Source organism: Larus michahellis, chromosome 8, assembly GCF_964199755.1.
Source record: "Larus michahellis chromosome 8, bLarMic1.1, whole genome shotgun sequence".
Lineage (NCBI taxonomy): Eukaryota > Metazoa > Chordata > Aves > Charadriiformes > Laridae > Larus > Larus michahellis.
In genome coordinates, this window is record NC_133903.1 from 10880779 (window position 1) to 10903235 (window position 22457).

Here is a 22457-nt window from a genome sequence, read left to right on the forward strand (position 1 = left end):
TGCGGGACACAATTTGGCTAAACTTCTTATTATCATGCAGTGGTTTGGATATAAGAAGACAAAAATCTAAGTTCAGAGCCACAAAAACAATTTTGTTCTTTCAAGCTGCCTAACAGCCCATGGCCAACACGACCCACCACAGGGCTACTACACATGGCTGCTTACCTTTCCCTTGGGCAGGAAGGGCTGGGGGCTGACAGCATGCTCCTGCTGGGCTTCTGTGGGGCTCAGTGTTTAAAGCCTGCTTTTTATGGTTTATTGAACAGGTCTCAGTACAAAGATTTACCACTTGAGAACTTACTGTAAATTTTCAAGACCTTATATTAGAAAAATATGGATCTTCATATTTGAATTATTGTAATATGTAAAAAGACACAGAAAATAGAAAATTTCTTCTTGTCATTTAAGTTACCTCATGAAGGTCCCTTTCTAACATCAGGAATTCACTTTTTTCTCCTTCACAGATCAATTCATTTGAGCAGCTGTGCATCAATTACACTAATGAGAAACTGCAGCAGCTTTTCAACCACACAATGTTTATATTGGAGCAAGAGGAATACCAGCGAGAGGGCATTGAATGGAATTTCATTGACTTTGGCCTTGACCTGCAACCTTGCATTGAGCTGATTGAAAGACCAGTAAGATTATATCTCTATAGGTGGGATACTACATAGGTTGCATTAGGGTCACTTATGTATCAGTACAGTAAGAGAGTATTTCAGATTCTTTGTTGCCTGAGAGGATTTGTAATATAAGGGATAAAGAAGGTGGTGCTCTTTCTTTGTCTCTGCCTGTGATGATACTGATCTGATATTGCTCACATTGCAGACCAACCCTCCAGGTGTCCTGGCTCTGCTGGATGAAGAGTGCTGGTTCCCCAAAGCTACTGACACATCCTTTGTGGAGAAACTATGCCAAGAACAAGGCAACCATCCCAAATTCCAGAAGCCCAAGCAACTCAAGGATAAAACCGAGTTCTGTATAATGCACTACGCAGGAAAGGTACTGGACAGGTTGACCTATTTTGACTTAGGGAACTTTGATTCTTTGATGCCCAATTGGTAAAAGAGAAACAGTCCGGTACCCACGTTGATAAGGGTCAGCTTTAATCGTATAATGTATATATTAAGTGCTTTAATTACATAACATATGAAATAAGATTTGCAAAACAGTCATGGTTGTGCTAAGCTCACATGAAAACAAAAATAACCAGCACAGGGTTATTGAAAATCCAAGTAATTCAGATTCCTTTCTAGCAAGCAGATTTTTTTTAAAGGCAGGGCAGCTGCCCTGCCATGGATATATGTGTCAAAAAGCTTTTCAGATGCTAGTACGTGTAAGAATAAATACTGAACTCAACTCTCAAACATCAAAAGCTTTTCACATTATTATTATTTGTATGATGCCCTGTGTTCTTGGAAACTCCAGATTTCTTTATCAAGAACAGATTTTTGATGTAGCACTCTTTCCCGCAGGTTACCTACAATGCAACTGCCTGGCTAACAAAGAACATGGATCCGCTAAATGACAATGTGACTTCTCTGCTGAACCAGTCTTCAGACAAATTTGTAGCGGACCTTTGGAAAGATGGTATGAATCACAACTCTGAATCAGTAACGTGGTTTAAAGGGAGAAACTTCTACTAGAACTTTTTGACAGCCATTCCTTGCTGGCAGGACACAAGTATGGAAATGATAACCATAGAAGAGACTGAACTAAGAAACAAGAATAATGTGTTCTAAAGACATATTTATGGAAATCATCATTAGATAGTTTTAAGCACAATCGAAAAATTTCCTTACTTAATATTATTCAGCAACAGAATAAAAATTATTCATTACACTGTTATAATGTTGCTGGATATGTGATATTGTAGATCTCTTAATACAGGCTATTGTTGTGTTTTATGAATGACTTGCCTTACACAGTCCTTTCCCAGAAGCCCTACACAGTTCCTCCAGAGACGTATAATCTCAACTAAACTCCATCAGAAGAATATCTGTATGCATATAAAACAGTTTTTAAAAAGTTTATATGGATCCGTAACACATATACTACAGTATAAATATTTAATACATGGACATAAATGCGCATGCAAACACCAGAAAGGTGGCTTTGAATTATCAAATAACTGAGGGAGATTATTAGCTAGACTTTGAGAACCACTGGCTAACAGATGGGAGACAAGAGATGACGTTGTTCCTAGTTCTGACACCAACCTACCAACTGGATATGTTGCAGAAGGACTTTCCTTTTTAGAGCAAACATAAAATAAAATATATTCTGTGTATTCAGTTGCTCCATTCTGTCACTAGTTAATAAAGATCCTTATTTTCATGTTTGACAGAAATAGACTACTTACCCAGAATGCTCTTCTAATACTTTTGTTAGTACGCTTCTACTGCATCAAAAATATATTGGTCCTCTTTGGGAAGCTGCAGTTTAACAATGCCAGTGACAGCTGTAATGTGAGGTGAGGACAGTTTAAACAAGCAGTTCCATTCATACTTTCTTTTATATTTCAGTGGACCGTATAGTTGGGCTGGACCAGATGGCCAAGATGACTGAAAGCTCACTCCCTAGTGCTTCAAAAACCAAGAAAGGCATGTTCCGTACTGTTGGCCAACTCTATAAGGAGCAGCTGACCAAACTGATGACCACGCTAAGGAATACCAATCCCAACTTTGTCCGCTGTATCATTCCAAATCATGAAAAAAGGGTAAATTTCAAATGCTCAATTTTCAGGCTTCTGGCACATTTTTCATGTTGAGCTGCTCACTGTACAGCACATCACAGAGCTGAATAATGTCTTCAAACATAGATATGGAGCTGGTAACATTTTTGTAAATTTATACTAAGCTAAAAATACTTTCTGTTCCCTTTTCAGGCTGGCAAACTTGATGCTCATTTAGTGCTGGAGCAGTTGCGCTGCAATGGTGTCTTGGAAGGTATTCGTATCTGCCGGCAAGGATTCCCCAACAGGATTGTCTTCCAGGAGTTCCGTCAGCGGTAGGAATCCCTCACTCATTCCTAACTCTGGGTTTAATAGTGGTGCAATGCATGTTTGTCTGTACAAAATAATCTGATGTGTTTCAACCTCCCTAACATCAGCATCTTTTGGCAGATACGAAATTCTTGCTGCAAATGCTATTCCTAAAGGATTCATGGATGGGAAGCAGGCTTGCATACTGATGGTGAGGAAAGCATTTTTCATCCTAACGATAATCAGGTCTATACTTCTTATAGAAAAGCTATTGAGAGTGAACAGAAATGAGAAGTAATTTTTAATACCCTAAACCTCAGCACTGGAGTTAACAAATATCCTTCTTTTCCTCCAGATCAAAGCACTGGAACTTGATCCCAACTTGTACAGAATTGGGCAGAGTAAAATCTTCTTCAGAACTGGTGTTCTGGCTCACCTGGAAGAGGAGAGAGACCTGAAGATCACAGACGTCATTATCACCTTCCAGGCTCAGTGCCGAGGCTTCCTAGCAAGAAAGTAAGAATACGTACTAACAAAAAGAATGTCTTCTGCAGCTGAGTATCTACAGTAGCCTTTAGTTCTCTCTATAACAAACTGAAGATATTAAGATATTTTATTATCGTCTATTATTTGTATTGCATTAGAACTCAACTTGTGTCCAATGAACTCACTTCCTGCCCAGAAGCAGCCTATTGGTATAATTACAGGGAAACAGTTACACTGTGAGGGTATTTACACCCTCTGTACCATAACCTGTCTGAGGCAAATACCTATCATTTAAACATGTTTGTACAAGCAGGAGAAGCAGCATCCTAGCCTATGACTGGAATCTTATGCACCATTAGAAATAGCAGCACCACTGGCAGTTGTAGAACATAAAATAATTTCTTACACAGCTTGAGCATGAAGCACTGATCATCTAGCATGATCTCAGTTAATGTACATCACGAAACTTTTAACAATAATGCCCTTTTTCTGCATGCTACCAAGGCTTTCAAATTGCTGGGCAAAGAAATTTAAATATAATAGGTTTCAAGAAGGATGATCAATGCAAGTTCTGAGTGCCTGTGTACTTTGGAAAGATGTTCACATCCAGAACTAGATCTATAATTTGTGGAGTGCAAACAGCTAAAAACCAGAAGACTAAATAAAATACCAGAAAGCTAAATGAAGTTATCACCTTTCCCCAAGAAAGCACAGGCACTGTTTAAGCAAAAAAAGAATTTGTGCCAGACGTCTTAAACCATTGGCTAATCATCAGACTCTCATGCCAGAGTTTCTTTGCTTAATGTGCGTACCTTGCAGACACCTTGTATTCTCAGACTGAACCAATTTGCTTTATGTTTTTAATTGCAGAGCCTTTGCCAAGAGACAGCAACAGCTGACTGCAATGAAGGTTATCCAAAGAAATTGTGCTGCTTACCTGAAGCTGAGGAACTGGCAATGGTGGAGACTGTTCACTAAAGTGAGTGACTGCTATCGGTGAATCTCTCCTCAGCTTTCCGAAAGAAATGAAATGCACAAGATACCAAGTCATTTCATGTCAGGCACATTCCTTGTTCCAAAGTCCATTGCAGCTGATGTCAGGAGGCTCATTAGCATCACAAAATTTTGGGGTAGAGATACTCTGGGTAGCTATATAATGCCATTAGTATTAAAGTTAGTTTCAGGTTGAGAAGAAAACAAACTAGTTAAGCAGAGATTCATAAAAGATTTTGCATGTTTGGGGACTTTTTTTTAATTGCCAAAAATGAAATAATTTCACAGGGGTGGATAATGAGAAAACAGAGTGAAACTGAATTTTGTGAACGCGCAGAGTTTTGTATCTATGGGGGACTCAGTAGCTCCAGAGTTCCCAAACTGGGACACTAAATATCTTCCTGCTAGGCACTCAAGCAAATTAACTGTATTTTCCTATTGAAGATGCCTGGGGTGGGTTTTTTTTTGTTTTTTGTTTTTTTTGTTTTTTTTTTTTTCTTCCAAGAATGGCCTTCATTTTGGATTCAGAAAACTGTTCCTACTTGCACTGACAGCAACGCAACCTGCTCTGCAACCAGCAATAGACAGTAACACACACCTGTGTGTGCACATTGCCTGTCTATGCAGATGTAGCTTTTGTACATTAGCAATGGACAAAAACATGCTTGAAGCCATTTCAAAAAATGACACTATTGGAGGCAGAGGTGCTCACAAAGCTCCAAGAATTCAAACAGAGATGGTGAAGAGCATCACTGCTGAGGCTTGCTGGTTTAAAGGTGTTTACATCGAGCTTGGCTGGACAGTATTTGTCTACTACCCAAGCAACAACAGACAGTGCTAGCTAGCATTAGTGCCAGTCAGCCTGGCACCTTTAAGTGCCATGCTCAGTAACATAAATACTGACAGGAAACATTCTTAAAAAAAACTTTCTATTTTCAGGTAAAACCACTGCTGCAAGTCACCCGCCAAGAGGAGGAAATGCAGGCTAAGGATGAAGAACTACAAAAAACAAAGGAAAGACAACAAAAAGCAGAGAGTGAATTGAAGGAGCTGGAACTGAAACACACACAGGTGATTTACAGCTCTGAGCCTCTGGGAAACACTAGCTGTTCTTTTACCATTTCTAGCAGCTATTACAATAAAGGTGTCTTTGTACTCAACCACTGTAGCCACAGTGATGGTCCATTACAAAAGTTCAGTGCAGACAGACTCCCAGTTACTTCAGCAGCAGGCTAACACCACCACGAGAACCTGTAGTAGAGCTGCCTGCCTGTACTAGGCTAGGACTACCTAGCAAAAATACACTGAGGGACAATTTGCAGTCCAAGTCTTAACTTCCTATCCATTTTATTTGCATAGCTTTGTGAGGAGAAGAACCTCCTTCAGGAACAGCTTCAAGCAGAAACTGAGCTGTATGCTGAAGCTGAAGAGATGAGAGTCCGTTTAGCTGCTAAGAAACAAGAGCTGGAAGAGATTCTGCATGAGATGGAAGCCAGAATTGAGGAAGAGGAGGAGCGCAGCCAGCAGTTGCAAGCAGAAAAGAAAAAGATGCAACAACAAATGCTGGTAAGGAGGCATAGTGACAAATACAGACAATAACTTGTATCTCAGAGAGGAAAAAAAATGGAGACTGGCAAACCTCAAACCCTATGAAAGCGCTTGCTACACAGCCTTCTGTAGAACATGTGTCTGTGCCACTGAAGTAAGAACAATCAAATCGGTGCTCTTTCCTCCAGAGTTCTCTTCTTCCCCACCTCAGTTTTAAATAATCTTTTCTCTAAAAATTTATTTTAACAAATCTCTCCTTCTAAATCACCAAGCATTACAGATTGTCTAGTTCTTAATGAAAACAACAAGTCTACAACATATTCCACATAAAGTGACAATCATTAACCATTTCCTATAATCTAAGCAGTATTTTATTTCCAGAATTCATGTTTTGTGGGTTTCTTTTTCCCCTCAAAGGACCTTGAGGAACAGCTGGAAGAAGAAGAGGCTGCAAGGCAGAAACTGCAACTTGAAAAAGTAACAGCAGATGGCAAGATAAAGAAAATGGAAGATGATATTCTCATAATGGAAGATCAGAATAACAAGCTAACCAAGGTAGGCATTGTGGGTCCATTTTCTTATTTTGTGAATAGTGCAAGCTGACAGAAAACCTTCCCTTCCACTAGAACAACAGGTATACTTTTGACTGTGTAGTCTCATGGGTGTACAGATTCACCAGACCATCAGTCCAGCCACTATAAAATAAGTTTCTGATAATTTTTCCATGTTGATTTAAACAATTCAAAATTGTGTGAAAGTACTGGTTTTGAGGTCTGTTGTGGTAACAATATCCTCAAGCAAAATACCCACAGCAGTCGAGCACAATCAGTGGAAGACGTGTCTTCTTGGCCGCAAGAAGAGTAAATAATTCTGTTCATTTTCAACTAATTTAAACCAAATTTCATTATTAAAACTAGAAGTAAGCATGTATTCCAATACTTCTTGAAAGGGGATGCTCCTCTGAATTGGGCCCTGTACTTACCAGCCATTAGAGTGAGTGCAAGATTCTAATAGCAGCAGATTAAGAGAATATGGAAGTTTTAGACACTAATCCCGAGCTCCTCTGTAATTGACAAATTGAAATGTATCACTACAATCTCAAGCAATACAGCATAAAAAGCCAATATCTTGGATATTTTTTGTTGTCAGAGTTGATTTACAATCACCAATGACAGACACTTTTTTAACAGAAGTATTTTATTTTTCATAAGGAAAGAAAACTCCTTGAAGAAAGAATAAGTGATCTAACAACAAATCTTGCAGAAGAAGAAGAAAAAGCCAAAAATCTTACAAAGCTGAAAAACAAACATGAATCTATGATTTCAGAACTCGAAGGTAACATGAACAAAAGTGTTTTTCCCTTAGCACACAACAAAAAAAAACCCCACATAAACAGAACCTGGAGATAACTTCTAAAAAATTTGTGGGGTGTTTTCCAAATTTCTTACACTGAAACCATTTTGTGCGTGAGAATCGCCAAAACCCCAGATAAACCATATACATACAAAACAGTAGAGGACAGAAAACAGAATACAGAAAATTGGGGAAAAAAAAATTAATGCTTTTTCTGGAGAAACATAAATAAATTATTCTTTGGGGTGGCTAGAAATAAGCGATAACAGTAAGGTATTGCACAGAATACGCAGTGTTCAGAAACGCAGCGACTCGTAGTTAAATATACGGCCTCACTGGAGGCCAGAACATTTTTTTGCCTAAGTTCAGGATCAGATTAAGGACTCCTTGCAGTAATGCACTCCCATGATCAAAATCCTTACTTTTTCAGTGCGACTGAAGAAAGAAGAGAAGAGCAGACAAGAACTGGAGAAAGCTAAGAGGAAACTGGAAGGGGAGTCGAGTGATCTACATGAGCAAATTGCAGAGCTCCAGGCACAAATTGCTGAGCTGAAGGCACAGCTAGCCAAGAAGGAGGAAGAGCTGCAGGCTGCTTTAGCCAGGTATTCACTCCTGAATCTGAATGCAGGTTGAAATCCAGGCTGGAAACATGTGTCTCTACCCTTGCAGACACTAAGATGCTGCAGCCATGAATCTCATCTCTTAGTGACATCCTCCCTGCGTGCTTTCCCCATTTCACAAATTTCTGTTTGTGAAAAATAATTATACTATTGTTTGCCCATAGACACATAATCTTACCTCTAGATATCAATGAAAACTCCTCTTCCCAATGGCATTGGCAGTGCTGTCAAGTAAAGAACGAAATGTAGCTATGTACTTCATAGGCAAAAGGCAGAAATTACTTAAGGGTCTGACCTTGATCCATTCCAGAGTCTCAGTGGATTTTCCGTGTAAATTTAAGAGGAAAAGCACTCAACCAAAACTTTTGCCGAATTGGCTGATCAGCATCTGCAGGCATTGTGTCCCAATAAAGTACAGCTGCCAGATCCTTTTTACATCAGTCCCCTTCCCTCCTTTCTTTGGTACTTTCTTGCACAGAACCTGTAAGCCTTTAATCTCTGTATACTGATTTCATCAAAGAAGTGAAATGTTTCTTTTTTTTTTTTTAATATATAAAATTAAATACTCTCTTTTCAGGCTTGAAGATGAAACTAGTCAGAAGAACAATGCCCTCAAGAAGATCCGTGAATTGGAATCTCACATCTCTGATCTCCAGGAAGACTTGGAGTCTGAGAGAGCTGCAAGAAACAAAGCAGAAAAACAGAAGAGAGACCTAGGTGAAGAGCTGGAGGCTCTTAAGACTGAGCTTGAGGATACTTTGGATACCACAGCCACCCAGCAAGAGCTCAGGTATGGAGACATAGCACATGGGCCAAAAATAAATGTCACCAAGTTCAGTATAATACTGTCTAACAACTGTGCAGTAGTGCTATTTGCGCAGTGACTGGAACACTTTTATCTGCTGCTGCTCCATTTATGTGTGTTACCTTCCAGAGCAAAGCGTGAACAGGAGGTCACAGTGCTGAAGAGAGCTCTGGAGGAGGAAACTCGAACTCACGAAGCCCAGGTCCAGGAGATGAGGCAAAAGCACACTCAAGCTGTGGAAGAGCTAACAGAGCAGCTGGAACAATTTAAACGGGTAAAGAGAAATCCATCTTATTGAAAACTATCCAGTAGATAACACGGCTTCCTTTTATAGATCATCTTTCTTCACCTCATGCTTGTAGGCTAAAGCAAACTTGGATAAGACCAAACAGACACTGGAGAAAGACAACGCTGATCTGGCTAATGAAGTCAGGAGCCTGAATCAGGCCAAACAAGATGTGGAGCACAAAAAGAAGAAGCTGGAAGTACAGCTGCAAGAGTTACAGTCCAAATACACTGATGGAGAGCGTGTTCGGACAGAACTTAATGAAAAAGTTCATAAGTTACAGGTAGGAAGGAGTTTGACCCTTTGCTGTAACACCTTGGGCTTGAGAAGACCAGTTTAGACTGTTCTGTGAGGGTATATCTGGAGGAATCCTGGCGCTGTCGACTTCAGCTGCTGAAATACTCGTATTTTTGTTATCTGTAGGGTGCCTACCTTGAACTGCTACATCAATTATCACACAATTAAACAAACAATTACAACCATTCTGTCTCAGGGAAGTGAGAGCTTTTAGTCCCACCATCCGTCTGTACAGGTTGTGGTCTCTAATGTCACCACTGGTTCAGTGACTGTGATAAATGTTTTACAGAATTTCTTTCTGTTCATTCATTTTTGTGTGGTGGGGAACATTGATAGGAATGTGGCTTCTAGAAATGGATTAGACAGCTATTAAACACATAAGGTGCTCAGAAAAAATGACAACAAAATGAGAATGCTCACTTACCTATGATTTAGTGTCTATTAAGAAATAACTAAAGACAATGTAAAATGGTTCTTTGGTCGGTGTTCAGTGTCCAGCAATACTAATCATGCTTACTGTTACAACTTTGTCCACAGCAGCAGTAAGCTCTTCTTTATTATTTTAAGTTAGTGGATAAATAAGGAAATATAATCACAATTTATCAACTCTGTCAAACTTGGAATGAGGAAAGAAAAGACACAAAAAAACCATTCCCCACTGCAACTGATTGAAAGGAGTAAACTACTATTGCCTTATGAATATAACTAGGTTTTGACATATAGTCGTAAAATACTAAGGTAAATTAGACAAAAATGGCATTAGACCTTGGGAGTCTTAATACACAGGTCACAAAGATGACACATGCAGACACAGCAAAGCTTGTGTTAGGGATTTAGTTCCACACGACTTAACTCGCACATATTGTCCAGAAAAACTGCTAGAAACACTGTTGGTGCTTGATATGATCCAGAAGCATAGAAGCAGATTCAGATCCTGTCCAAAGATTTCAGTCTAGAGCAAACTAAAGTTTGGAGAAAGATTTTGAAGTAAGTTGTGCAAAATAACTGAGTTTATTCACTGTTTTGTCACATAGGTTGAAGTTGAAAATGTTACCGGTTTGCTCAATGAAGCAGAAAGCAAGACAATCAAATTGACCAAAGATGTTGCAACCTTAGGATCTCAGCTACAAGATACGCAGGTAAACTTTCATCCAGTTATAGCTCACCTGCAATGTTTATAAAATGCACTATAGAAAGATCTAAACTAACAACTGTACTGCTGATTAATGTGATGACTGTAGGAGCTGCTTCAGGAAGAAACACGGCAGAAGCTAAATGTGTCTACTAAGCTTCGTCAGTTAGAGGATGAGAAGAACAGCTTGCAAGAGCAGTTGGATGAAGAAATAGAAGCAAAACAAAATCTGGAGAGACATATTTCAACATTGACAATACAGGTATCAGTGCCATAGCTAAATCACTAGCTCCATCACTGAGAGTTTTGTCAGTAATTCCAGAGGTTTCAGATCTGTAGAACTATCCTGGCACAGCACATGGGTCTTCAGTGAACTAGTGCTGTTAGCCCAGGTGGCATCAGTGAAGCTCCACAATGGAGACAGCAGTGTCCCTCTTCTTTCAAGTGTGATCTCTAGGACAGGTACAAATGCAATGTAGTTCCCAAGATAGTCTTGCACACTAGGCCTGTATGTGCATACTAGGTCTGTGGTCTGCCTCATTTTATGAGGGCTGGGTGATGGGTAACTGGTCACTAGGTTCACATGGGTCAAATTAGATAAGATTTCTGGGTCTTGGTTGTCTTCTGGCCACCTTCTCTGCCAAGCTTTGTTGTCACTGCTACAAAGATCTGTCCTCTAAATTCAAATTTCAGCTCTCTGACTCTAAGAAGAAGATACAGGAATATTCCAGCACAGTAGAAACTATGGAAGAAGGCAAAAAGAAACTTCAGAAGGAAATTGAGAGTCTCACACAACAGTTTGAGGAAAAGGCTGCTTCTTACGACAAACTGGAAAAAACCAAGAACAGACTCCAGCAGGAGCTGGATGACCTGGTGGTGGACTTAGACAACCAGCGTCAGCTAGTCTCCAACCTGGAGAAGAAACAGAAGAAGTTTGATCAGGTATGGATTTAAGATTCTCCCTTGCTGTGTTATCACCTAACTTCTCTGGAGCTCACAGATTCCATTGGTTTAGTGAAAGATAAAGCAGGGACAAAAAATTATGATTTTTCTCTGTTATTAACAACTGACAAGACAATTGCAATAGAAAAACCCTATTACGAATGACTTCCTGTACTAACACTACCTTTTTACAGATGCTAGCTGAAGAGAAAAACATCTCTTCAAAATATGCGGATGAAAGGGACAGAGCAGAAGCCGAAGCCAGAGAAAAAGAAACAAAGGCTTTGTCATTGGCCCGAGCACTTGAAGAGGCTTTGGAAGCAAAAGAAGAACTGGAGAGAACGAACAAAATGTTGAAAGCTGAAATGGAAGACCTTGTTAGCTCCAAAGATGATGTTGGCAAGAATGTAAGTTTTGGGCTTAGAACAATTTCCACAACAATAACTTAAAATAGCAGCTAACAAACAGATCATTGTTTTCAGTGTGGGAAATTCTCTGTAGCATAAAAATCCATTCAGTAAGATCAGATATTTCATACAGAATTCAAAGGTTATTCCATTTGTGCCCAGACTTTTAAGAGAGTTGGTGAACTGTAAGCCCTCTTTATTTTTAACATGATTTCTAGGACTGAAAACACATTAAAGATATTCTAAATAATTTACTAGTTTATTAAGCAGATTCAAAGTTGTAAACTCCGCAAATGTGATTTTATTAGTTATACTTGGCTTTGCCACCAGCCTAATGTTTACTTGCATAGCTGCAGCAAATTTCCACTGATGCATTGCCAATTACTTCCTTATTACAGTGATATGAGAATACTACTTCTAATACTAACAAAATTCAATTATGATACTTGATTGGATTAAAAATAAAAGTTCAGGAAAAAGAGAATTTCAGGTTATTTTCAAATGTAGCCTATATTGCAGGTAGACTGTGTTTAATAGAATTATTTTTATTTCTTATAACAATTCCATTAAATTCTCATTGCCTGAAAGGTCCACGAATTGGAGAAATCTAAACGGACCCTTGAACAGCAAGTAGAAGAGATGAAGACACAATTGGAAGAGCTGGAGGATGAGCTACAGGCTGCTGAAGATGCCAAACTCAGGTTGGAGGTTAATATGCAGGCCCTGAAAGGACAGTTTGAAAGAGATTTACAAGCCAGAGATGAACAGAATGAAGAGAAGAGAAGACAACTCCTTAAACAGGTACTGCTCCCTATTATTGCCTTTGTAAGTATCTAACCAAGCCCGTTGAAAGTCCCCAGCCTCATGCCATTATTAAAAGCACCTTACTATAATGAGAAGAAAACATTATATTGCCTTGTGCTTAGCAAATTAAAAAAAAAAGTAGATCATTGTACTAAAAAAGGCACATAACATGCTAACTGCATAACAGTTTTTCCCCATATCAGTAGCAGGTGCACAATTGCCAACAGATGTATGAATTTAACACTACAACCAAGATAGTATAAAACTTATGAATTGTTATTTCTGACACAGTCAGAAGAACCTTCCCTATATTCTCAGTGCAAGTGAAAAAAAACAGCTTCTAATATGTCTGCCTCCCCAAGGTACACTGAATGGATACAAAAGCATTGGAAACAAAAACAGACAGGACACAAGCTATTTGTATACAGCAGTGTTGTGACAGCAAGGACTACTGTAGTCATCATCTTGTAATATACATATTTCCATGAATACAAAACCCAAATTGCTGACTCCTTTCAAGCATCTTTAATTTCTGAACAAAATGGAAATGTATTTTAACTGCCAGGGAAATCACAATTAATAGAGATATAGGGAGCTGTACGCATTATTCAGACATACACAGAGTGTTTGAGTGCTCAAGGACTTCCCTGAACTTAAGTTGTTTTCTTTAATGATCAGCTCCATGAATATGAAACAGAACTGGAAGATGAGCGGAAGCAACGTGCCCTGGCAGCTGCAGCCAAAAAGAAGCTGGAGATTGATGTTAAAGATCTAGAAAGCCAAGCTGATTCTGCTACTAAAGCTCGGGAAGAAGCTATCAAACAACTTCGCAAATTACAGGTATGTTACCCCACAAATCCAGTTTTTCCCACTTCCGTCTTTTGTACAGCCACAACATGAAATTTATGACAACTGTGAATTTGATGCTTGAAAATGGAAAACTTCATATGGCAAACGATAAAAATCTTGAATTTCATCATTGCAGAGAGCTTCCAAAATTCTCTGGCCAGTACTCATCTGCTATTCACTCACCCACAGGATGGAAAACGAATTCCCATGTACAAAAAGGCCTATAGGATATTACAGGGCTTCAATCCTGGTTCTAACACATGACTCAAAAGCATAAAAGACTGTTCAGAAATCATGTTGTCTCTGAATTAGCATTTTGCTATTTATACTGTAAGCCTCCATATCAACTGTTCTGTCATATGCTGACAGCTAAACAACAAAAAGGGATGTATCAGAAAGATTAAGACTGCACATGTACTCAAATATTCAGAGGAATTAAGGACCATAGGCATTACAAAAGCCACAGTGTGCAAGTGGAAGCACTGCTGCTCTTGGAATAGCATTTCAGACCTTTCCAATATGTGCTAGCTGATCTCTCCAGAAAATACAATGTAAGCAGGAACTATGCGTAATGTGCACACACTATGTAAGTGTGTATGATTTCTATGCTGTCCAAATTTCTTTCTACTGAAACTGTAATAAAGCCAGACAAAAATAAATGTCTGTTATTCTTTTCAACTAGGCTCAGATGAAGGACTACCAACGAGAGCTGGATGATGCACGGGCTGCCAGAGAAGAAATATTTGCTACAGCCAGAGAAAATGAGAAGAAAGCAAAGGGCCTGGAAGCAGAACTCATCCAGCTTCAAGAGGTAAAATGGGAAACAGAGTGGTACGAAGCAGACTACACACGACCTTCAATAGCAAAACAGAACTGCAATGAAATAATATATAGCTATTGGAGATGGAAAACTATAAGCAGCACTTGTAACAAGTTCCATGTGCTCTGTGCACTCCACTAAAGTTGTTGGATCTACATCTGAGCATAGCCAGCTTAAGCTGAAAAAATTCCACCTCGGAGGAAGGCACAGTTCACCAGTCTTAAAGGGAAGTCAACTGTATGATCCAACATAAATTGTTTTCAATAGCTATAAATTCCTGAAGTCTTGTTAGTGCTATTATTCCTATGTGTATTAAATGGCAATCTTGTGACTAAACCCAATAAAACAGAAACCAGCTGACAGGCTGGATAAAGTGTATCTCATTGTACTTCCCTGGTATTTATGATATGACAAGAACTTATTCTGTTAACAAGACAACCCATCTTATACCAGCTTTAGGAAGTTTGCAGTCCTCTGTATTGTGTTATAACTGTCCAAACACTAACTTTCTTATTTCTTTACTATGCTGCCTTTTCTTTTTCTCCTAGGATCTGGCTGCTGCGGAGAGAGCTCGCAAACAAGCAGATCTGGAGAAAGAAGAGATGGCAGAGGAACTTGCAAGCGCTACTTCTGGAAGGTAGGAATAGACTGGATTACTCACAAGGCTGTAAACATGCTACTGAACATTGCATGGCTGCCAAGAGAAGTTATGTTCCTCTCCCAGCAGCCATCTGGTCTTGACAACACAACATGCACTCATATCACTAGTTTCATTGAAATATCTAGTTGTCTTTTCTTTATGAATTATTGGCAGTTCATAATAGTTTCAGACACATTCAACTGTTCACAGCCATAACTACACACTTATTAACTTTAAACTTACAGGACAAGCCTTCAGGATGAGAAACGGCGCCTGGAGGCAAGAATTGCCCAACTGGAGGAAGAGCTAGAAGAGGAGCAAGGCAACATAGAGGCAATGGGTGACCGCATGAGGAAAGCGGTACAGCAGGTAGAGCTCATTTCAGCACATATCACTTTCTGTTTGTATGCCAGCAAAAGCTGTCTGTGGTTCTGAATAAATATTTGGAGAATTGCCACCCCAAATTGCTGCCTGTCATTTCTCTGAAAGCATGCAGCACTTTTGACAGCGTTCATTCCCACCCTTACAGGCAGAGCAGCTGAACAATGAGCTGGCAACAGAGCGCTCAACTGCACAGAAGAACGAAAATGCTCGGCAGCAACTGGAGAGACAGAACAAAGAGCTGAAGAGTAAGCTGCAGGAGATGGAAGGAGCTGTGAAGTCCAAATTCAAAACTACAATTGCTGCCCTGGAGGCCAAAATTGCTTCTCTGGAAGAGCAATTGGAACAGGAAGCCAGGTACTGGTCTCCCAGAGGGCACAGCTGTTCATTTATTGTTCCAGTTAATGAGATAGAAAGTAAACAAAGGCATACAGGATTTGTGTCATCAGGCTCTCAGTGCCATTAAGGCTTGGTAAAGTCTCTCCCTTACTTAACATTTCTTAGACACTGGGCCAGTAACTAGAGTTGTTACAGGTTCTGATTAAGAACCATTTTATTGATGAAAAGTTCTACTGGTATCAAAGGCAAGGACCTGCTCCCCTACATTTTAGAGTAACTGTCCTATGACCCTGGCAAGTTAATTGCCATAACACATTTTGTAGGATTATTTATTGAGGAAATCACCTTGTGTTTTAGAATAGATCTCCTGGAGCACCTCTATCATACAGCAAAGACACATACTTGTTTTGATCAGAACAAGACCTTTAAGTTTTGCTTAGATTTCACCTCTTAAATTCAGTAAAGCCTTTAACATATGGGTCCTTGGTGCCAGTTTCATGAGCAACATGCCTGAGGCAGCTGAAGACTACAGACATTCTACATCACCAAATGTTGCACTGTCATTTGCAGAGAGAAGCAGGCTGCAGCCAAGACGTTGCGCCAGAAGGACAAGAAGCTGAAGGATGCACTGCTGCAGGTGGAGGACGAGAGAAAGCAAGCAGAGCAGTACAAAGATCAGGTATCAGACAGTGTCATGAGGGTCTTAGTCTGGGGCACAGGGATTTTCAGGTTTTACCCTAAGAAAGGAAGTTTTCTCTCTAGAAAGCTGACTGTCTGCTTGGATTCTGTGCTGCAAGAGCTATATAGCCCTTTGCTAAAAGACAGGACAATGTAATTCTTTTTCCATTTCAAGTTCAGCTTGAATTGTCCTTGTCAATCAGCCAGCTGCAACAGTCTGACTGCCCAGTTATATATAGGACTGTGCACAATATCTTTACTGGTATATGAACAGAGATGATGAACACATTTTGTTTTAAAATTTTAGCTTTACCTAATGCACATCAACCTGCAAGCCAGAAAAGCAGAGGTGGGACTGTGCAGCAAAAGAAAGAACAATGTAGTGTCTGAATGCAGTATCTATCAGCAAATGAACTCCCACAAAGCAAATTTATTTTTACATTTTTCAGATTTTAAGCTTCTACCTTTGATTCAGGCCATGTTTCAGTAAAACTCTCAAGAGAAATATGAAATTAAAATGAGGAATGTAAAGCTATTAGGTCTGTTTTGAATTAAAGTATTACTCTAAAATTTCTCTTTAGGCCGAGAAGGGCAACACGCGACTCAAGCAACTGAAAAGGCAGCTGGAGGAGGCTGAGGAAGAGTCTCAGCGTATCAACGCAAACCGCAGGAAGCTGCAGAGAGAGCTGGATGAGGCTACTGAGAGTAACGAAGCCCTGGGCCGTGAGGTTGCAGCATTGAAGAGCAAGCTCAGGTAGAGTGCTCGTGCTTGGGACAGCCGTTCCCACTCATTGACAGCCTTGAAACTTGGAACTAAACTAGAGAAGTGAAAAAAAAAAAAATATATATATCTGTTCAAGTAAAGAACAGACACTGACAATGTTGCAGAGTTACTCAGTCCTTGTACTAGTTTGGCAGATACAACAAAAGGCCAAATTCAGAAGGTGAAGTGCATTTTGTAGACTGCCGCAGTCTCAGGATTTCAGCTGTGATATGAACAAAAGCAATAATATGGCACAGGCCTTACTCTTTTTCTAATCAAAACTTCTGTTGTCTTGAATAGGAACAGAATTAGGCTTGGTTGCTTTTGAAAATGGCTGTATCTATTTGTACAGAAGCAGTCACACAAGGGTAGAAATGCTTGTGCTTTTCACTTTCACACATGCACAACTCACACACGACAACCATAAACAGTCTTAGACAACATCATAGGTGCAAAAGGCAATGCACATTATGAGACTCTTATCCAAAAGTCTCTTTGGACTTCACCAAACAGATTCAGTGTCATCAAATCAAGGAAAAGATCAAAATGTCCCTTTGCATTTGCATCTCAAAACTGGGAAAGAGATAAAGCTGTGATCAGTCAGCTACACACCTGAGTTCTCCTGCACTCACTGGGTTTGAAAACACCAACTCACAGAAATAAAGAGGCTGACTTGAATTATAAGGATATTGCTCTATCTACATCATCACACCATAAAGCTTTGCTTTCTACCTAAACACAACAGTATTTCAGATTAAAGTAAAGCACCTGCCTACTTGTGTTCTTGAAGCGGTTTGCCAGTGTGTTTACCAGTAACATGCATGAACTTTCAGATGTGGATTTACTTCAAAGTGAAGAGTTAAGGATGTGGCAGCCTTCTCCGTTAGCACCATCTTGGGTGGTGCATGCTCCTGGCTGCCTTACAAAGGAGTGGTTGTGTCCTGCCTTTTTTACCAGAATAGCATAAGGCTCATTTTTGTTTTATCTAGATGTAATGTAATTGGCAGTAATGTACCTTGTTTAATTATTTAAAAGTAATCTACCTACCTCTGATCATGACCATGTGCTTAGTATAACTGCCCGGGACTCTTTATCTCTGTTTCAGAGGGACACAGGAACCTTCGCATGACTAAGCAGGTACCATGCCTTCAACTTTGCAGCTAGCTTGTGTTGCACAAATTTCCATTTTCTTTGGCCCAAGTAAAAATTATGTGAGGTTTCTGCAAACTGTGAAGGCTTGGATATCTTGGCATTAATCTGTTTTATCAAAAGAGACAAATATTACAATAATCTAGCTACCATCAGCTGTTCATCAGTGATACATCTTTCTTACAAGTAGGTTATGTACTGATGTAGACTTACCAATGTTGCATTCTCACAAGCTCTACCAACAGAGCACCTAATGAAGTACTCTTGACTTTTTTTGCATGAAAATTGTCTTTTTTGCACCTCATCTTTGTGCACAGCCACAAAGATTAAAATTTTTCAAATCAAATACACCATTGATCTGTAAAATTAATTAAAAGAACTAATGAATATTAAGTGTCACGGCATGTCATTAGAATTTCACAGTATTTCTTATGCATATTGTAATGCTGACTGTAAGGTACGATCCCATCTAACTCACCTGCGATTTGAGAAGATCCTACTTGCATGTGATTTATCACACTTCACCACACGATCACACAGACAAAAGAGAAAATCTTGTGTTTCATTACATTGCACTCTGTGCCTGTATTGCTTACAAAGAGCTATTACTTAGGCTTTTAGAGCTATTTTGCAGACATTACATAGTTTGTCTACTGTTATTAAAACATAAAGCACGGACACAGAAATTAATATTGACACTATAACCTAAAATCTAAAGCACAGCATTATGTTACACTTCATCACATTCTCTGGATACATGAATAATACCTGCTGTTGCAAAAATTAAAGAGCTACTGCCTTGTAATATTTGTATATCTTCTATTTTACATATGCTAGATTTGGCTGTGAATACACAAATATTTAAAGATGATGTCTTGTCCTTGCATGTGCCTTTTAGTCAGCCTAATATTTCCAGTCAGACTCAAGCACTACTCCAGTAGCACTTGTTCAAAGGTAGATTAAATACAGAGACGCTAAGCAAACACTAATGCTTAAGGCTTGTCTCAACTATACGCATTATTCTAAAGGTACTAATGCGAATGACCACATGAATATTATCAAACCCATAAACCTGTTTAAGAGGAACAAATGTAAACAAAAAATGTTTATCCCCCAGGGCCAATACCAGTTTAAAGAAGTATTAAGTTTATGCATACTGCAACAGTTTATGTTAATAAGTGGTTAGTGTGTGAATGGAGCTCAATTCTTTGTAGCCAAAACTGTACTACATAATTTGGTTAGACTCTTGCTGTTACTTCCCACCAGTCCCATGTTCTTTTACGGCATTTCAGTGAGTTACTGCAGCATAAGGAGAACTATCTTACAAATGACTCATGAGCAATTGAGTCCAAACAGCAGGAGTCCAAGGGGGTAAGAGAACTCTTCCTGCATTGACAAGAATTAATGACTCTACTGACCTAACTATAATTTTCTTGTTAAACAGTAATAATAAATATCTGCTATCATAAAATAGTAGACACTACTGTTAAGAGTCTGTCGAGCATATGCCAGGGTAGAAAGGACATACCCTTGTGTTCAATACATGCCATAACTAACAGCAGATCTTAAATGAAGCTTTTATTATCCAGCTAATTGCTTGCTCACAATGACGTTTAAGGGCAGAACTGTGGAAAACAGACTACATGTCACATTTCCACCTTGGAAACACAGATTTCCGACTCTGAAATAAGTTAGTCCAGCCAATATTCCTACCTGCTTCCCTTGTATGGAAGATTGAACTTGGGACTTAAATAGCTGCTTCAGAAAGGACAACACCGGCTTAGTCTTTTGCAAGGACAAGACAAGCCTTTAAATATTTATGCATGATTGCTGTATCAAAAAGTGCAGGGTCGGATGTATTTAAGAACAAATTAGTAATTTTGGCACAACATTCAGTGATCATGAATGTATTTTATTGTTCACGTTTGTAGTCTCAAGCCTTTACAAAGGTTTGCTTAATGAGGGGCAAGTGAGAGGCCATGTTACAAAACTTAAGTGTTTTGTAGCCCAGTAGCAATGGAGGCCAAGAAGAGACAAACCCATCTTCTGTCTCACTTGCTCACACCTCCCAAAAAATTAACCTTGAGGACCAAAGTGTCCTTGCCTTGGGCTGTGGCTATGAAATATATGGGCATGGGAGGGAGATGGGAGAGGAAAATGGGGTAAAGATGTGGAAAAAACATTTTACATAAGCTCTTCTGCAAGACACTTGCACTGTTAAATGTCGGCACCTGAATTACACCACAGTTTCAAAGCAGTGATGGCTACTTCTCTCCACTGGGAAAGAGATTGGAGCTACTCACAACCTAGGATGCCATACATACCAAAGCACTTGTGGTGCTCTGACCACTGCAGCCTTTGCAGAGAGGGACTGTGTGGGCTCAAAAACGCCTGCTGACATCTGCAGCACTGCTCCAGTCCCAGGTCTCATGGGCCTTCAGTAACTGGTGGGCTTATACACACTGCAGGCCAGAAATCCAGCACAAGCTCACTTAGTCTCCTTGCTCTTCTAAAGGGACAGGAAAGACACTCCCCTGCTTTTGTGGGTACCCATTCCTTCCCAGCACAACCAGTTAGTGTCCATAGGGGAAAACAGTGAAATGAAGGGAGGAGTAAGGGGGATTTGAGGCAGATAAGACTATTTAGAGGAGAACTTTAAGCACAAGAACAGGAATCCCATCACAGTTCCAAGCAACTGGGAGTCTCAGCCTGTCCACAAATTACTCTTATATGCTACAGAACAGAAAGTTCTTGTCTGTTCTGCATTTGAAAATATAAGCCCCACAGGTACTGTTACAAAATTTTATGAGGACTTCAAATGACCTAACATCTGATTTTTTTTATTATTTTTTTTTCTTACTGCAGGAGGGGAAATGAGCCAGCATCTTTTGCCCCACCCCGAAGATCTGGAGGCAGAAGAGTAATTGAGAATGCAACAGATGGAGCTGATGAAGAAATGGATGCAAGAGATGGAGATTTCAATGGAACAAAAGCCAGTGAATAAACACGCTTAAAAATTGCACTGCAGCAAGGGGAGGGAGGAGGATATTTAGCACTGTATAAGTCTACTCTTAGTGTCAAGGTCACATACACCCACTCCTCTGACAATGATAAAAGCACAACTGCCTTGTTTCCAATGTATAGAGTACTCCAAAATCTATTTTACCATGAAGTGTATTTGAAAAGGTGGGGGTTTTTAAACACTCAGAGTAATTCATTTTGAGAATCTTCCAGAAAGTGAGTTCTAGTAGCTCAGATGATTTAAATCCCAGTGAACTATAGTTTACACAGGATTTGTGAGATTGTTGCAGGGGGGGGAAAAAAAAAAGGCATTGGTCAGTTAATCTTTTCTTAAACTTTCATTTTGTTTTGAGTATTCAATTAATATAGGGTATTTTCGTGGTAACTACACCCCTGATGCACCATTCACAAGGTGGAAGTGCCTTTTTAATCACTTACTGAAAAATAAAGTATCATTTGTTCAAATTAAGTCAACTGTTACAGTTTTATATGCACCATGGATGTGCTTACACACTAATAAAAGGCTATAAAAACTACTCCAGTATTCTTGTGTACAGGTGTCACTTGTGTGCAATACAACATGCTTGAAGGGAATGGGGGATGGAGTAGAGCTTCTTTACAACTCAAATACTTTTTAGAAAAGGTCATCTGTAATCATTAGAACAAAAACATGATTTTATCCTAAGCAATTGCTTTTGAAGGAATAAAAAAGTATGTACACTGAGCTGAATGTAAAATGACGTGAAGTACTTGGGACAGGTTTAGTTAGTTCGTGGACACACAGTCCTGAGGTGCCCTAGGATGTGTCCAATGGCTGACAGACATGACACAGGACCTGCAGGAGACCCGCAGCATTCTGGTGCAGCAGCTGGGAAGCAGGCAGGGCCCCAAGTGTCTGTCTTTAGGCAACTGGACCCACCCCTGAAGTCTATGCATAGGGATATTTCCAACTAAAGCCTCTAAAGCAGGCTGAAAACAATTAGAAACAGCAGCCCACACTGAATGCAGTGATCTAAGCCAAGCTATTCTGCATTAAGGGATCAGCACATAGTTAGATTTTATTTTTGGAGCACTCCAATAGGACTGCAGCCCACTCCTGGAAACTACCAGGACCTACCACAAATCCATGCAGCTCCGGTACTTTCAGATAGCAGCTATTTT

General features: G+C 39.6%; 1 protein-coding gene across 3 annotated transcripts in view; it reads left to right on the forward strand.

Moving 5' to 3' along the window:
* The window catches only part of MYH11 (myosin heavy chain 11), a 61788-nt gene extending 39951 nt beyond the window's left edge, over nt 1–21837 (forward strand). For 2 of the 3 annotated variants that reach the window (XM_074598264.1, XM_074598266.1), the window contains 29 exons: nt 465–638; nt 829–1002; nt 1476–1590; nt 2526–2719; nt 2888–3009; nt 3125–3194; nt 3339–3499; nt 4340–4448; nt 5402–5533; nt 5822–6028; nt 6428–6565; nt 7222–7345; nt 7794–7965; nt 8561–8773; nt 8918–9062; nt 9151–9357; nt 10406–10510; nt 10613–10765; nt 11197–11445; nt 11640–11852; nt 12441–12653; nt 13335–13496; nt 14188–14316; nt 14874–14962; nt 15211–15334; nt 15495–15703; nt 16256–16364; nt 16945–17117; nt 21141–21837. In XM_074598264.1, coding sequence (XP_074454365.1) covers nt 465–638; nt 829–1002; nt 1476–1590; nt 2526–2719; nt 2888–3009; nt 3125–3194; nt 3339–3499; nt 4340–4448; nt 5402–5533; nt 5822–6028; nt 6428–6565; nt 7222–7345; nt 7794–7965; nt 8561–8773; nt 8918–9062; nt 9151–9357; nt 10406–10510; nt 10613–10765; nt 11197–11445; nt 11640–11852; nt 12441–12653; nt 13335–13496; nt 14188–14316; nt 14874–14962; nt 15211–15334; nt 15495–15703; nt 16256–16364; nt 16945–17117; nt 21141–21279 — 4524 coding nt within the window. In that variant the 3' untranslated portion in view covers nt 21280–21837. Of the gene's footprint in view, nt 1–464; nt 639–828; nt 1003–1475; nt 1591–2525; nt 2720–2887; nt 3010–3124; nt 3195–3338; nt 3500–4339; nt 4449–5401; nt 5534–5821; nt 6029–6427; nt 6566–7221; nt 7346–7793; nt 7966–8560; nt 8774–8917; nt 9063–9150; nt 9358–10405; nt 10511–10612; nt 10766–11196; nt 11446–11639; nt 11853–12440; nt 12654–13334; nt 13497–14187; nt 14317–14873; nt 14963–15210; nt 15335–15494; nt 15704–16255; nt 16365–16944; nt 17118–18231; nt 18264–21140 lie in introns of all 3 variants that reach the window. The other variant, XM_074598267.1, reaches the window with a different exon arrangement.
* Nucleotides 21838–22457: the final 620 nt, after the last annotated feature.